The sequence below is a fragment of the Narcine bancroftii genome, chromosome 1, assembly GCF_036971445.1.
Source record: "Narcine bancroftii isolate sNarBan1 chromosome 1, sNarBan1.hap1, whole genome shotgun sequence".
Taxonomy (NCBI): domain Eukaryota; kingdom Metazoa; phylum Chordata; class Chondrichthyes; order Torpediniformes; family Narcinidae; genus Narcine; species Narcine bancroftii.
The window spans coordinates 218,100,934-218,118,162 of record NC_091469.1 but is presented as its reverse complement, the minus strand read 5'-3'; the positions used below and the strand labels follow the sequence as shown (position 1 = coordinate 218,118,162).

Genomic DNA, 17,229 nt, shown 5'->3' with positions numbered 1-17,229 from the left:
ACCTTGCCACTGGTAGGTCCTTTGCTTTTAGGGTTAGCAGGACCGTTTTCCAGATGGTGGCATTCTCCCTTTCTACCTGCCCGTTCCCCCTAGGGTTATAACTCGTAGTGTGACTGGTTGCAATGCCCCTATCTCTCAGGTACTGCTGGACCTCGGTGCTCATAAAGGCAGCAGCCCTGTCCGTGTGTATGTGGCTGGGGTACCTGTACAAACTGAAGATGGACTGCAAGCACTTTATTGCTGTGGCTGCAGAGATGTCGGGACACGGGATAGCAAAGGGGAAATGTGAGTATTCGTCAATGGCATTGAACAAATAAACATTCCTATCGTAGGAAGGGAACAGGCCTTTAAAGCCGAGACTGAGATGCTCAAAATGCCTGGTAATTTTTATTAATGTAGCTTTATCTGGTCAGTGGAACTGTGGTTTGCACTCCGCACAAATGGGGCAGCCCCTGCTTACCATCTGTACCTCTTCTACTGAGAATGGGAGGTTTTGAGCCCTTATAAAGTGGAAAAGCCTAGCAACTCCCGGGTGGCCCAGCTCAGTGTGCAAGCACTGCAGCTGTAACATATGGTTAAGGGCTGTACAGGTGCCTCTGGACAGTTCATCTGGGGGCTCGTTGAGCCTGCATGGGCGGTATAGAATGTCATAGCTCTATGTAGTCAATTCTATCCTCCAGCGCAAGATCATATCATTTTTAAATTTCCCCCTGTTCTGGTTATTGAACATGAACACCACGGATCATTGGTCCGTGACCAGGGTGAGGCATTTACAAGCCAGAAAATGTTTTCAGTGCCTCACTGCTTCCACGATGGCTTGGGCCTCCTTCTCCACTGCCGAGTGTGTTATCTCAGACCCCTGCAGGGTCCACGAGGGTCGCCCCTCCTGGTTCAGTGTGGCAGCCAACGCCACATCTGAGGCATCGGTCTCTACCTGAAAAGGGACTGTCTCATCTATGGACTGTAGAGTTGCTTTCACAATCAGATCCTTAATTTCCTTAAAGGCTTTGGTAGCTGCTGGGCTGAGAGGAAAAGTTGAGGTTTTTATATGTGGGAGGGCTCACGATGCGTAATATGTGAAAAGCCCCAAACATCTCTTTAATGTCTTTTGTGTATGTGGAATTGGGAGATCTAGGAGTGGATGCATGCGGGCAGGGTCCAGCCTGATTTCCCCGTTCTGCACCATGTAGCCCAAAATAGCCGGCTTCCTAGTGCTGAAGACACATTTATCCCTATTATACGTTAGATTGTGGTCCTCTGCTGCCTGAAAAAAACGTTGGAGGTTAGTGTCATGGTCAGCTTGCGAGTGGCTGCAAATCGTATCATTGTCCAGGTATGGGAACACTGCATGTAAGTGGTACTCATCCACTATGCGGTCCATCTCCCGCTGGAACAGGGATGCCCCATTGGTGATGCCAAAGGACAGGCAGATGAACTGGTACAGCCTACTGTCCGCCTTGAACGCCGTGTATATCCCTAATGGGCAACTGGTGGTACACTGCTTTGTGATCAATGGTGGAGAACACTTTGTATTGGGGAATGCTGTTTACCATGTCCGCAATACGTGGAAGAGGGTAGGCATCCAGCTGCGTAAATTTATTGATCGTCTGACTATAGTCCACAACCATGTGCCTCTTTTCCCCAGACTTCACTACAACAACCTGTGCTCTCCAGGGGCTGGAGCTCTTCTCTATAATGCCCTCCTGCAGGAGTCTGCGGACTTCTGCTCTAATGAACTCCCTGTCTTTCGGGCTGTACCTCCTATTCTTGGTGCCCACTGGGGTGCATTCGGGAGTGAGGTGTGTGAATAACGGGAGTGGTTCTATATTTAGGGCTGTAAGGTTACAGTGTCATCTATTTGTAAGGAGTAGTTGGGGGAGCGGCCCATCATGCACCATTGTGATGCTTTTCAGCTGGCACTGAAAGTCCAGCCCCAGCAGTACTGGCACACAGAGGCATGGGAGCACCAGCAACTTAAACCCCTCGTATCTCCAGTGTGACCCTGCAGAAATGTTTGACCTTAGTTACATGTTTGTTAGACAGCAATAAAATTTGGTGATCACTCAGGTACGTTTTTAATGTAAGGCATTCTACTAGCCCTTGGTCTATGAAACTCTCCGTACTCCCACTATCCACTAAACAATTTACAGTGGACCCATTAATCTTAATACTAACTGTTGTGTCTGATAAATCATGTGGACTCGTCTGATTCAATCGCAGTGAGGCCAGCATGGCATGTCCTCCGTTCTGGTAGGAGTCTGCATCTTGGTCATAGTAGCATTCAGCATCATATTCGTCACCCAGTCGCGATGTCCCCTGTCCGGCGTCCCTTTCCCAAGATGGCCAACAGCACATGGCACTCTACTTCTGCTTGCTTGTGGGGGAAGGAGAAGAGCATTCCCACCTTTCATTTGCATGAGAGAGGGCTTTGGCAGGAGTCTTGAGGTTTCTGCAGACTTTTGTATAATGCCCCTTCTTTCCACACCTCGAACAGTCCTTCTCCCTAGTCAGGCAGTGAGCTCTGGGGTGCTTCAGCTGCCTGTAGAAAGGGCACTTGGGGCGCTCTAGTGGGGCTGCTGCTTTGTGCTGCCCTTGATCACCCGTATATCTCTCCCTGTGAGGGACTAACAAGTCCAGTTCTGAGTACTCCTCTAGTTCCCTCCTAGAGTCCTCCAGAGCCTCCGCAATAGTTTCTGCCTCTTCAAGCCTAACCATTCCCTTTTCTTTGTCTTATTTCTGTCAACCTGACACCAGTTACAATTCTGTCCCTTACCAGGTCATCCACATACTCTTGGGCTGATACTGCTTTAAAAATACAAGCCCTCGCTAAATCTTTCAGTGCGAGTATGAAGTCTCTAACAGACTCCCCTGCCTGCTGTGACCTGGTCATGAGCTGATGCCTGGAGTGCAGCTCACTGTGCCCTCCATTATAGTGTCTCTGCAGAGTGTTCGTTTCTTGATACGACTTAGCATTCTGTATTAACGAGTATGGGTGATCCCCCAGCTGAGCTAACAGTAGCATCAGCATCTCCTCCTCTGATGCTCCCTCCACCCCCGCATAGTTTAAAAAGCATCTCTGCCATTGGCTGAAGTGCATGCTCACTCTGGGGGTTCTGGGATCCAGCTCTACCCTGTTGGGCCTCAGTACCTGGCTGAACCTCAGCCTGTGGTTTGGTAGCTGGGGGTGGGGGGCGCGTACTGGTCCTGATCCCTCTCCCACGTGGTCACCTGGTCCTGCGGGAACGCAGGCCTTCTCCAGGAAATTGGGGACGGTTGAGGGTAGTAATCCGTCCCCAAAGTCTTGCCGGTAAATTGCGATTGGTAGGGCAACTTTTCTCACGCCTTCCATCTGCGCTTAGTGTGACTCTTGCTCATACACCAGGAACCCCGTGGGCTGCACAGTCAGTCCTGGTCCAACAAGTTAGTTAACAGGCAGGGCTCTCGGCCACTCATTACCTGCTCCGGGATGCTTCTGCCCCTTCCACAGTCCACCACGACCACTGGGTGGGTCACGCTCCCTCTCTCTCTCGATACCGATCTTGCAGTTCTCTGTCCTATCTGTTTCTAGCTGCATGTGCCTGGGTCCCTAAGTCGGGACTCAGCTAAGTCGAGGGCTGGTGGGGCATCCATTCTGAATATATATTAGCCTATTAAATTGATGCTGACTAGCATCAAATCACACGAAGCAGAGTGCAGGTAAAACGCTAGTTTTAATAGGTTAATATATACTTCTAGGTCTTGAGGACTTGCCTCTGTGCAAGCCTAGGCCAGAATGAGGGGGGAATGGGTCTCCACAATTTATATATGCAAGGTCACCAGTTGAGCCACCTGGTGACCTCGTGGTGTAATAACATACCACCACACCCATTTCCCCAGATATACCTTATCCACTGACCCCACCCCTACCCAGAACCCCCCTTACCAGATGCCCCCCTCCCCCCGTATTCCCCTCTTCCCATCTACATTCTTTCCTCACCCAATCTTCCTCTCCCAGTACCCCCCCACCAACCTCAATCCCCCCCTTCCCAGATCACCCCTCTTCCCCAGACCCCCCTTTTCTCCAGATCCACCCTCCTCATTCTCCCCACCACCCTCCATGAACCCATGCTACTTCCCTGATCGTCCTCTCCCCAGATGCCAGTCTCCCCAGATCTGTCCTCCCTGGATATCCCCTCCCCCCTGATCCTCCTCTCCCAGTAACCCCACAAGCAACCCAAACCACCCCCCCTTCCCCGGATTCTCCCTCATCCCCGGACCCCACCTTCTCCCTGGAAACCCCCTTCCCTGGACTACCCCACCCTCTTTCCTGGATCCCCACTTTTCCCTGATTCCCCCCCACTCCCCAGAATTCCCCCCTCACTTCCCCAGACCCCCTTTTCTTGCCCAACCCCCCCTTCTCTTGTCTGGAACATCCCTTTTGCCTGGCCCATCCTTTCAGGCCGGACCCCCCCCCCCTCTCTTGCCCTTCACTTGTCCAAACCCCAATTCTCTTGCCTGGACCATCCCCCCTTCTCTCTTGCCAGAACTCTCCCCCCTCCCATACTTCTCCTGCTGGGACTCCCCCCCCTTCTCTTGTCCGGCCCCCCCCTTCTCTTGCCAGAGAACTCTCCCCCCCCTCTTGCCGGGACTTCCCTCCCCTCTTGCCGGGACTTCCCCCCCATTCTCTTGCCGGGACTCCCCCCCAATTCTCTTGCCGGATCTCTCCCCCCTTGTCTCTTGCCGGGACCCTCCCCCCATTCTCTTGCCCAGACCCTCCCACCTTCTCTTGCCGGGACTCCCCCACTTCTCTCTTGTCCAGATACCCCCTCTCTTGTCCAGATACCCCCTTCTCTTGTCCAGATACCCCCTTCTCTTGTCCAGATACCCCCTTCTCTTGTCCAGATACCCCCTTCTCTTGTCCAGATACCCCCCTCCACTTCTCTTGTCCAGATACCCCCCTCCTCTTCTCTTGTCCAGATACCCCCTCCCCCCTTCTCTTGTCCAGATACCCCCTCCCCCCTTCTCTTGTCCAAATACCCCTCCTTCTCTTGTCCAGATACCCCCCTCCCCCCTTCTCTTGTTCAGATACACCCCTCCCCCTTCTCTTGTTCAGATACACCCCTCCCCCTTCTCTTGCCAGGACTTCCCCTCCTTCCCTTGCCAGGACTCCCCTTCCTTCCCTTGCCAGGACTCCCCCTCCTTCCCTTGCCGGGACTCCCCCCCTTCTCTTGTCCAGATATCCCCCTCCCCACTTCTCTTGTCAAGATTCCCCCCTCTTTTGCCGGGACTCTCCCAGTTATGGTATGGATTGTGTGTTCTAATTGGCTCGGGCTGGCCCGCCCCCTGATGACACTCTCACCCGGACTCCTCCCCTGGGACCCAGGTCATAAAGGTCGGGCCACCTCTCCCTTCCCTGCACTTCTCGAACGTGGATCCGGGCCAGCTCAAGTCTTCTGTACAATAAAGCTTATCGTTCCCTTCAGTCTTGGTCATTGTGATTATTGCAGTAACTGGACTCTTCCCCCCCCCCCCCCTTCCCTTCCCCGGATCTCTCTCCCCTCTCCTCCCTGTGCCCCTCCCCATTCCCCCACCGGCCGGGTCACAGCCAGCGCCGAGCGCCGCTCTCGCGAGATCTTGCCGAGCGCTGACCTGGCAGTTGAGTCCGGCTGCTCAGCCGGGGCGGGGCCCTCCGTTCCCGGGGAGATCGACGCCCGCAGCTCCGGCTTCTCCCGGCTGTCATCCCCCGACTCTCTGCCGCTGCTTCCCGCAACTCCGGCCGGCGATGCAGCCCGCTCCCGCCGGAAAGTGATGGGAGTGGCGGTGCGAGCAGGTGAGTGCGATCGGGCCTCGCTGGGTACCCGGCCCGGGACCCCCAGGCTGCATGAGAGGCTGGTCCCCCGCCGAGGTACCCCTGGCCGTCCCTGAGGGCAGGGCTGGGCGTTGTGTTGCCGGGGGAGTGGGTGGGGGTGGGGTTGGGGGGGGGGGGGGTCGTCTCCAGACTTCCATCTGGTCACTGCAACCAGGTCTCCTCCAGCTTCCCGTGGGCTCCTTCACTATCTGCCCCCTGGCCACTTCCATCCGGCCCCTTTCCCCGCGACCCCGGCCCCTCTTCCCAGATCTCCCCATCTTTTTTTCTCTTCTGCCCATGATCTCTTGCCTGTGCTCCCGTCTTCCCACCAGCTTTTTAATGTCTGCTTTTTTTTGCCTCTCCCTTGACAGGGAGACAAGGGCTCGGGTCTGAAATGTTGGTTCCATCCCATTGCTTCCCCTGGATGCCATGTTGACCTGCTGAGTTTCTGCAGCACTTCTGGTCACTGGATGGAGATAGGGTGATGGAATGGGGTAATGGCAGCATACCTACGGGTATCTGGGATGATGGTCATTGGTTGATCTGGACTGTGAATGTGGAAAGAGGCACTGGAGTGTGGGAGAGTTGATTGGTCCCTGTTCAATGGATTTAGGTCGGAAGTTTTAAAAAAAAACAAAATTTAAATGTGATATATCTCTTCCTATAGGACCTCTCCAGGACTGATGAAAAATTAGGAGTGGGGCGGGCAGGGGGTGGATCCAGTTGTTGTGGTTCACTTGGGTCCCGCCAAATATTTTGGACTTGGAAGAATGTTCTGCTGAGGGATTGTTAGGCACTCAGATGAAAATAGAAAAGAAGCATGACAAGGGTTATTCAAGGTTCTTTTTCTTGTCATGTATAAAACAGAAAACATTCCACAAAATTTCCAAAGATTTGCCATCAGCAAAAACTGCCTGGCACCCTTTACAGTCTGAGAAAGAGAGTCTCCCCAGAGATGCTGAGTCGCCATGGGTTCTCCAGCACTCCCGTAGCCACACAGCTTCCATTTGAAACCTGAGATCCAGATCCAAACCTTCATCGCCTTCAGCTCCCTCTCGCATCCCAGTTCTAATGCCTGTTACCCCTTCAGCCAGTCTTCAGCAGACCGTAGCCTGTATGGGTTCCTCGTGTCGAGTCACCAACAGCCCGTCGCCTGTGTGTTCTTCATTCTCATTGCACCTCTCTGGTCTACTGCCGTGGTTACCATCCTGTGTGTTGTCTCCTCTGCTTCTCCTCAAACTGGGGGTGAGGGGGTGGGAAATACTAAATCTCCTCAAACTCCTCATAAAGTTAACTGCTAGCAAGCCTCCCTCGTGATTGCATTGACATGGAGGCCCAAGGATGCACTGTAAGACATAAGAGCAGAAATACGCGATTCAGCCTATTGAGTCTGCCCTGCATTTTAATTATGAGCTGATCCCTTTACCCACTCAACCCCACTGCCTGGTCTCCCCATAACCTTTGATGCCCTGGTTAATCAAGAAATCATTAATCTCTGCCTTAAATACACCAATAATCTTGGCTTACAAACTGTCTGTGGCAACAAATTAGCTATGATTTCCATGGCAGAGCAGGCGAGTAGCCTAATTCAGCTCTTCTCTTGTCGAACAGTTACTTTGCAGGTAAAGCAAAAGGCATGTTGGTTTTTGTTGTAAATGGATTGGGGTATAAGAATGAGGGCATGATGGTTGTGCATGATGTTGGTAACACCACAACTGAAATACTGTGCACACCTTTCCCACAAAAGGAAGCAATGGGGAGGTGTTCCAAATGAGATTCACTGGGCTAATTCCTGGGATGAGAGGGTTGCCCTTACAAGAGAAATTTGATGGTTTTAGTCTTTATTCCTTGGAATTCAGAAGAATGACCAGTGATATTTAAATTTCAAATTTATGATAATTTGTCTGAACATATACAGCCAGATGAAGCAGCATATTTCTGGGCCACAGTGCACACACATAGATATAGGACATGATTTAGAATGTATAAATATTTTGGGATGATTTACTCGATTACAGAATACTGTTCATCAATATCAGAGCCTGCGATAAGAAGCTATTTCCTAGCCTGCCATTCCTGATTTTGATGTTCCTTAACCACCTCCTTGATGGTAATGTGCCAAAGATACCGAGTGCTGGATGCAAAAGGTCCTCTGTAATTCTTTGAGCTGCATTTAAGCAATGATCCTCTGTATTGACTTCTGGGCCAATGTTTTGCAGCTACCATATCACACAATGATGCAGCCAGGTAGGACACTCTCGATTGTCCTCCTGTACGATGTCAATATGAGAACTGATAGTCTTGTCCTCCTCAACCTCCTTAGGAAGTGTAGATACAGCTGTGCTTTCCAGACTAATGCTTGGATGTTATAAGTCCAGGTAGGTCATTCTTTATATGCACAAGGAACTTTGTGCTCTCTACTTTCCCCATCACTGGACCATTGACATGTCATGGAGAGTGGTCGACCTTATTCCTCCTGAAGTCCACATCATCTCCTTTGTCTTGTAAACCTTTAGCTTTAACCATATAACCATATATAACCATTTACAGAGCAGAAACAGGCCATGTCGGCCTTTCAAGTCCGCACCGGTTCACTAGAACAACTCCACTAGCTCAAACCTCCCGCTCACCGCCACGTGATGTTCAGGTTGAAATTTTTTGACGGATTGATAAACATATCTAGATCTCGGTTTTGCTGATTGCGAATAATGATCAGTCAAAACAGGCTTTGATTGTTGTTCTTGCACCATTTTACGAGCCTCCCACTTTCCTCTCTGTGGTGCTGATGAGGCTACCTACTGTTATATCATCTGCAAACTTTATGATTCTGTTTGAACTGAATCTGTGAGTCCACAGCATTAACAGTAGTGGACTGAGCACACAGTCCTGAGGTGCACCAGAGTTTAGCAAGATGGGACTTGAGATTGACTGTGGCTTTTCAGTCCCAACTTGGACAATTTATCCACCAGCCTCTGAGGTATTATCATGTGGAATGCCAGGCTGAAGTCGATGAGCAACAGTGGCATATGAGACATCATTCTCTTGGTGGGTCAGGACAGAGAGGAGGGTCAAGGCTATAGCATCATCTGTGGACTGGTTTGGGCAGTAGGCAAACTGGAACAAGTCCAATGTTGCTTGAAGGTCCATTTTGATGGATTCCATTGCCTGTTGCTCAACAGGGTGCATGTGGAGATTTTTACACAAGTAGGAGAGTCATGAGGGGCAGACTCTGATTAGTGGACAGCTTGGTGATCAGGGGTAGTATTTGACCACTAAATGGGAAATATATTGTAAAAAAAAATCAAAATTTGTATATTGAATCTTTTCATAGCTATGCAATGCACAATATTGGTAAAGTGATGCCAAGAAATTATATATGATATATTTTCTGCAGTAATTTCGCCCTCACTCCCATTATATCAGGGCGTGTGGGAGGGGATTGGATGTTACCTTCACAACAAATGAATAAATATAATCAACAGAATTTTTGGTTTTGATTTGGGAGATTGCATCCAAAACATTTAACTTGTATAGAAACTTAACTGAAACACATTTTTTGAAGAGTAATTGTAAGTATTTTTCAAACAAGTGATTTGCAAATTTAAGGATTCTCCAGATATTATCAAAGGTGACAGTTTATTGAACAAAACTTGAGAAAGTAAGATTTTTTAAAATGGAAAAGTTGAAGCAGGTGACATGAATTGAATGACTTACTATCACATGTACCAAAATACAGTGAAAAGCTTTGTTTTCCATGCTATCTGAGCAATCCAACTAATACACCAGGTAATGAAATATTCAAACAGGATAGGGAATAGTGTAAGTGTAGTCAAGTAGTGCAAGATATTGAGAAAGTTCAAAAACATTTTGGAATAAAGGAAAGGACACTAATCAAGGACAACACATGGGCATGATCTTTTACCAGTGTAAGATCCATTCAAAAGCCTGATACCAGTAAGAAAAAAACTGTTCTTAAAACTGGAAGCACAAGTTCTCAAGCATATGCAACTTCTGCCCGATGGAAGGTGGAGGGGTGAAGTGATTATGTCTGGAGTGGGATAAGTTCTTTTTTTTAATTTTAGTAGCTTTCCCAAGAGAACTAGAGATATAGATGATGGAGGAGAGGCTGTTTTATCCAATGGCCTGAATGGCATTTATCACTCTCTGCTGTTTTTTTTGAGGGTTTGAGCAGAACAATTTCTGAACTAAGCTGTGATGCATCCATCTGTAAAAGTGGACAAATGAACATTTGTTCCATCTGTAAAAGTGGATAAAAGAGACCTTGGACATGCTGAGTTATTCAAGGCTATTGAGAAAATTGTACGTCTGTTCAAGCAGTGTTTGGCCATGCAGTCAAGAGTATACAGCTTGTAAAGTTATGGGGCTTGTGTAGCACCTTTATTTAGTATTATGGCAGAGCACTGAGGGGCACTGGACAAAGTGGCAACTCTGCCAGTGGACAAAAGTTGAAGAATTTCATGCATGTTGCATTCTAAATGTAGTATTACATGACAAGAATGGAACCTTTTGCACCAATCCTCGCTGCTTGTGGTCTGTAAGTCAAGAAGTTGAGGATCCAGTTGCAGACTGTCGACTGAACTTGGTATGCTCCAAGGTTGCACATAAAATCTGTTAAAGAGGTTGCAACTCTGCTTTGTTACAAGTGGGGAAAATGCATTCTTGGGTCATTAAATGAAAGGGATGTTTAACTCTTCAGGACAATTAGCTTCAGCCGCTTGGATCACAAGAGAAAAAATTAACAGCTTTCTTCTTCTTCTTTGATATCCAGTGACTCAAGTATTTGTGTATGGAGATTATTTGAGCTCACAATTTGATTTCCTTTCAAATACTATTGCAAATTTAATAAGCAGATTTCAGAATATATTTTTAAAAATTGTATACTGTAATTTGAGTATTATTTAGGGTTATTCTAATATTAAAAATATGCATTCAGGAAAGATGAAATCTGGTAAATAACCCTAGAAAATGAAATTTGGGTCATACAGGTTATATTAGACACATTGATTTTAAAGACAAATTTAGGAAGTTGTTTACAGAAGAGATCTGAATATATTGTTTGGACAACAGTAGATTAATTTTTTTATACCTCTTCACAGTTCACCATGACGGGGAGAAGTCAAACACGTTTTCTGCCAGCAACTATTCAGCCATCATTGGGAGGCAACGTTTATGTGTTTGCTAACACCACACCGTCAGAAAATGAACTTTCGGAAGAGGATATAGAATGTTTTGAGCTAAGGTCAAGAGGAAGAGAAAAAGTCCGAAGATCTGCATCTAAAGATCGCTTGGATGATGTTGTATACCTAGTCCGAGAAATACAAGAGGGTGACACGTTGAATGCACTTGCTTTGCAGTATAGCTGTTCTGTAAGTGATGGATTTCAGTCATAACATAAAGGATTGTTGCAAAGAAGAGGTGGAAGGAATGGTAAAGAAGGCCATAGGTCCAAAATATCATAGAAAATATCTTAGTTGAAAAGTCTATTTTAAGTACAACACCATCAAGAATTAAGTATAAGGAAATATAGATGCCAAAAAGACAATAAAACATAACTGTGGAAAGTGAGAAGCTGTAAACAATTCCCATATTCTGTTTGCATTAGTTCCAGATGAGTCAAAAGGTAGAAGTAAATTAGACATAGAAGATAATATGCAAGTCCAGAATGATTTCTAATGCTGAGTTTTGTGCTACAGTATTTAATCTATTAAATAACTGGTATTGTTACAATACTTCAGAAGCTGCGTTGAAGATGAAAATGAACTTAATTCTCTAAAATGAAATCAGCCCTTTAAATGTGTGTTTTAAACATTCTAATCTTCCAAAAACATTCTTCATGCATTCATCGAATTTCCAGTCACACAAATTGAAGATTTCAGCACAAAAATGTATTTGATAATTGTTAGCAGACCAAAACAAGCACTTATTACTACCTTTTCTCTGCTATATACTGCATGCATATACAGGTAGAAATATATACATTTCTAAATACTAAATCTGCCTCCACTCAAGTACCTCTGTTCATATGATCTTTTCATGGATTGTTGAAAATTGTCTCCTGGTTTCCCTTTTGTGTTATTAGTGAAAGGGTACTGACTTTGCAAATAGCGCCTTTGGAAGACTACACAAAAGAGTCTGGAAAAACAACCAACTGAAAAACCTCACAAAGATAAGCGTATACAGAGCCGTTGTCATACCCACACTCCTGTTCGGCTTCGAATCATGGGTCCTCTACCGGCATCTCCTACGGCTCCTAGAACGCTTCCACCAGCGTTGTCTCCGCTCCATCCTCAACATCCATTGGAGCGCTTACATCCCTAACGTCGAAGTACTCGAGATGGCAGAGGTCGACAGCATCGAGTCCACGCTGCTGAAGATCCAGCTGCGCTGGATGGGTCACGTCTCCAGAATGGAGGACCATCGCCTTCCCAAGATCGTGTTATATGGCGAGCTCTCCACTGGCCACCGTGACAGAGGTGCACCAAAGAAAAGGTACAAGGACTGCCTAAAGAAATCTCTTGGTGCCTGCCACATTGACCACCGCCAGTGGGCTGATATCGCCTCAAACCGTGCATCTTGGCGCCTCACAGTTTGGCGGGCAGCAACCTCCTTTGAAGAAGACCGCAGAGCCTACCTCACTGACAAAAGGCAAAGGAGGAAAAACCCAACACCCATCCCCAACCAACCAATTTTCCCCTGCAACCGCTGCAATCGTGTCTGCCTGTCCCGCATCGGACTTGTCAGCCACAAACGAGTCTGCAGCTGACGTGGACTTTTTACCCCCTCCATAAATCTTCGTCCGCGAAGCCAAGCCAAAGAAAAAGACTGACTTTGCAAGAATTGCCACTGCCTCAACATTACAAAGGCTATTGTAAGAAATAAGAAAACAGTCAAAATTTATATTCCTTGTTTTTCATCCAACAAACAGTAAATATATTTTAAATGTTTATTTTTAAACCTTCAGATATTTGATAATAATGAGTTTATTGTTATATACATTGTACAATGTCCACATTCAATGATCTTGCTGCAACCAAAAACGTGCTTTATAAACCAATAAATTAAATGATAAAGATGAATACAGTAGATAATTATTCACAGTTACCATAATGCAAGAAGAAAAGTGGCATTGTCTTGGTGCAGACAGATATTTTTATTGTAAAGGAGTAGTTTATGATTGGTGTCATAAGTGGTGCAGGAAGAGGTGGTGACCAGGGTAATGCTGGTCCTCAATGATTATAGTTACCTTTTTGAGCCAGTACTTTGCACTTCACACAGATGTTTTCAATGGATGGGAGGTCTAAGCCTGTTACAAACTTCATTGTGTTTGTTACCTTCTGCAGACATTTTGTTCTGACACTCGAATTACTAAACCAGGCTGCGATGCAATTAATCAGTATATTATTTACAATGTACATGTATTTGAATAAATCCTTATTTAATAATTATATTTTATCATTTTGGGGATCATCTCGTTTGGATGATAACACTTTTTGAGAAATTTGAAAATGCTGCAATATTGAGCTTGATCTGATAAAATTAGTGGCTTTTCATAGTTGAGAGATTCATAATTTTTTTTTAAAAAGACCACATAGTAAATAAATTGGGTAAGTTCAAAGTTATTCTATTGATCAGTAAATTATTAAATAAATCACTGGGTATGGTGGTATTGGAAGGAGGGGTGAGTGCTAGAGGAAGCCAAGGCAGTGCACTGTTTTTAATTGGAACAAATTGGAGCTCACCCAAAGCTTAGACATCAATGGTTTCCCAGTAAGCCAATACCTCATTTAACAACTTTTTCAAAAGTTATGTCTTCCTGCACTAGATTAGGGTGGCACAGTTAGTGTAGCAGTTAGCACAACGCTGTGGCAGCGCCAGCAATCTGGACCAGGGTTCGAATCCTGCGCTGTCTTTAAGGAGTTTGTACTGTTATGAGCCTAGAGGACCTATAAACCCAGCAGCAATAGATATAAACCATATAAACCAAGACAAATGGTTATTTAAACAAAAGTAGCTTTTAATTATCTTTACACATAAAAACAGAATCACACTTTAACTTATCACGATTGACTTAACTAACCTAACAACCCCCTTCTAATTCTAAGCGCACGTGTGTATAATGTGTGTGTAAGTTCTGAAAAGTTCTTTGGTTCACAGTCCAATCTCACTTCTCATTCCTCTAAGTTCACTGGTTGCAGGTAATTCTTATCCTGTGCACAGAATTTAATATTTATAAAGTTCACCAGACTTTGCTACTGAAAAGGTAAATGGATACCACTCAGGAAGGTTCTTGTCGGTTTAGAGAGAGATTTGTTATTCCAGGACATCCACAACTGATTCCTTTTTAATCAGCCACTCCAGTGTCTTGCTGATGAAACTTGCCCTCTTCAGGGTTCTCCAGATGATAACCTCTTTCTTTCAGGTCACCTTTTGTGCCTTTTGTTTCTCTTATTCCAATTGAAACATTAGACAGCCAGTCCTCTCCTCTTGCATGAACCACAAGGGTTTTGATCAGGCTGAACAAAGCACTTACAACCCTTCTTCCAAATGGGATTTTCCACAAGCTTGCCAGCTGCTGCTGCTGACTGGAGCACTTTAGAACTCAATCCTCTCTCTCCGAAAGCCTGCATGACTCTCTGCTTGCAAAACCACATGACATTCTTAGAACAGCAAGTTCCACTCCATACAGCTTGCGGCTCTGACAAGTTCTTTCATCTGTTGCCTTTTTGTAAACAATCCATTAGTGAAGACTCTTGGGCACTCTCCAAAGCTTTTGCAAAGGCTCTTGGTGCCAGCCTGTCTCGCATGAGCAGAGCTCCAGTATTTTAAATAAGATCTGTTTTCAATTGTTTGTATGTGACATACACTAAAAAAAATCCTGCCCCAATTTACCTCCCAAAATCATATCTATTTACAATACAAACACAACATAATCTGTCACAGTACATTCTCCCCTTGCCTGTTTTTTTTTTTCCCCAGGGGCTCCAGTTTCCTCCCACTGTTTGAAACATACCGGGGGTGGAGGTTAATTGGGTGTGATTGGACAGTACGGGCTCAAAGCTGAAATGGCCTGTTACTGTGCTGTATGTCTAAATTTAAAAAAATGTTTGTGTGCAAATGCACTGTTCCTTAGCTGAAATAGCAGTGTACTTTGAGATGATTTTCTTCTTTGATCTTGGAATTGCATTTTAATTTCCATCATAGTTCCTGACCTGTTGATTTAGAGCAAGTATATCTGCAAAACATCATTCATGATGGGTTGTCCATTGTTTGACTGTTCTTCTAATTATATTTTTCAGGTTGCCGATATCAAGAGGGTAAATAACCTCATCAATGACCAGGACTTTTTTGCTCTCAGAACTATTAAGATTCCTGTGAAAAAGATCACTTTACTTGGTGAGAAACACAGTCCTGTTGCATCAAGATTGGTTCCATGTGGAACCTTGGAATCCAGTGCACAGTTTCAGGAACTTAAATCGAGTGTAGAGTCCTCTTCTTCAAATGAAAATGTTGATAACTTTCTTAGAGAAGTTGATAAAGACATTGAAAGGATAGTAAAATCTAATGACACCACCCGGGAGCATTTAGATGAGGTGGTTTCAGCTTTGTCTGCACAACCATTTTATCAGGCAACAGATCGCAAAATTGTTCCAAGAAAAGATCCCCATTATGGAGCTGATTGGGGCATGCGCTGGTGGAATGCAGTGATGATAATGTTAATAGTTGGGATTGTTACACCATTGTTTTATTTACTATACTATGAAGTTCTGGTAAAGGTTGAGACAAGCCATCACTCTACCATGGAATCAACAAATTTACCTGTTACTCAGATTGTGCCACAAAAATTAAAGCTTAATAGTGAAAATGATCCCATGAAAAGGACTAAAATAAATTCAGAGGATGTGAATTCAAAAGTTCAGATATCTGTCACCTGATGTCAATAATCTAACAATCTTCTTTGTGTTGTGCAAAGGCTTGCCATCTTATTCAACAGTATAATTACAATGTGGAGGAATTGGGGAAAATTGCATTGTTCTAAATGTTCATTTGTTTGCTCAAGTAAAATAAATCTACATTTGTAGAATGATTAGTAGGTCACCAAACCTTGCTTTCCAATGTCATTGGCCAACATAACAAAAAATGGCTGAATTTAAAGGGAGTGGCGGTTTAGGTCAGAGTCAAGTAATATAATGTGGTTGCAAAGAGCAACATTTTGATGCAACCTAAAGTTTTTATTTCAATAATTGCGTGAGATCCTGTTTAGCATAATGTACATTTCTTCAACTTCCTTTTCTGTTTAAGTTGTATTCTGGTTGAGAATACACTGATAATGAAATTATATCCTCATACCTGTTCAAAGGTATGGTATAGAAGTATGATTTTAAAATGCTGAAATTGATATCCAGTATCAAAAGATATGCATTTAGCTTCATTCCCTCCTCTCTATTCTTTAAACCTTGAATGATACATTGATTGCAGTACATTTCAGTAGTTATAGAATTATATTTATAGTTATACATTTTTATAGGTGCTGAATGAAGTAACATTCAAAATGTCAGAACCACATGCTGTCTTCATTTTAACTGTTCATATGAGTGATTCTGCTGCCTGAAAATAAGTTTTAATATAAAGTGTATTTATTGACTGTTTTAAAAAAAACTATAGTTGAAGATATACATATAATATTTGAAGCTGTTCAATTGTAAGATTTTGTGTAATAGTTACAGCTTGAAAGAAATCATATTCTTTATATTCTTTCACTTTTAAAATAAAAATTGAAATGTCAATGTAATGTGATTTCCATTTTATACTTAGTTTATGATATTTAGTTTGAGACAATTATACATTGAGGAAACAAACTAGCCCCTGCTAATGGATTACACCCAACAATAGTCCCCATTAGCCTGCTGCAGTTTGGTGACAGCTGTTCTGGTCAGCCCCTTGGGGAAGAAGTGGGGGTAAAGTTTCCCTAATCTTACTTGACTTTAAGGATTAAAAGGGAATGATCAGAAAAATTTAAGTTTCACACCCAGCTGAAGAATAATGTGCCTGTATTTGTTCAGCATATCTTCATTGCCACAACAGGTTCCACTTCAACCAAACAAGAAGAAAGTTTCTAAGTGGAAGGTAATTGGACCACAAACTTCCAAAGCATGAATACAGATGAGATTATTCTCAGAGACATCTGAATTCACTAAGATGCCAATTCTAAGTACATTTCGGCTCGGTCTATAAACCAGCACAAATCATGAGATTGTCCTACAAATATGCATTTTCCATCTGCAAGATGAGTACTACACTTAAAATTGTTTGTTTAAACTGAACAGATTGTCCTTGAGCATATGTACAGAAGATGACTCCAAATGTTGATGGGTGTATTCATA

At 44.6% G+C, this 17,229-nt stretch overlaps 1 protein-coding gene across 2 annotated transcripts; it reads left to right on the top strand.

Moving 5' to 3' along the window:
- The first annotated feature begins 1,954 nt into the window (after positions 1-1,954).
- lysmd3 (LysM, putative peptidoglycan-binding, domain containing 3) lies at positions 1,955-16,571 on the top strand. Of its 2 annotated transcripts, none has more exons than XM_069890742.1 (3): positions 1,955-2,067; positions 10,945-11,214; positions 15,145-16,571. In XM_069890742.1, the coding sequence occupies exons 2-3, from the start codon at positions 10,951-10,953 to the stop codon at positions 15,778-15,780; spliced, it is 900 nt and encodes a 299-aa protein (XP_069746843.1). In that variant the 5' UTR covers positions 1,955-2,067; positions 10,945-10,950; the 3' UTR covers positions 15,781-16,571. The 2 variants fall into 2 exon arrangements, with proteins under 2 accessions (XP_069746843.1, XP_069746838.1); XM_069890737.1 differs by lacking the exon at positions 1,955-2,067 and adding an exon at positions 5,609-5,809 and having other exon boundaries at positions 15,145-16,570.
- Positions 16,572-17,229: the final 658 nt, after the last annotated feature.

What these genes read in the sequence shown, in the direction of transcription:
- lysmd3 (XM_069890742.1), top strand. Translation starts at nt 10,951, where the DNA reads ATGACGGGGAGAAGTCAAACACGTTTTCTGCCAGCAACTATTCAGCCA. An exon ending in CTTTGCAGTATAGCTGTTCT is followed by an intron (nt 11,215 to 15,144) that starts GTAAGTGATGGA and finishes TATATTTTTCAG; the next exon opens with GTTGCCGATATCAAGAGGGT.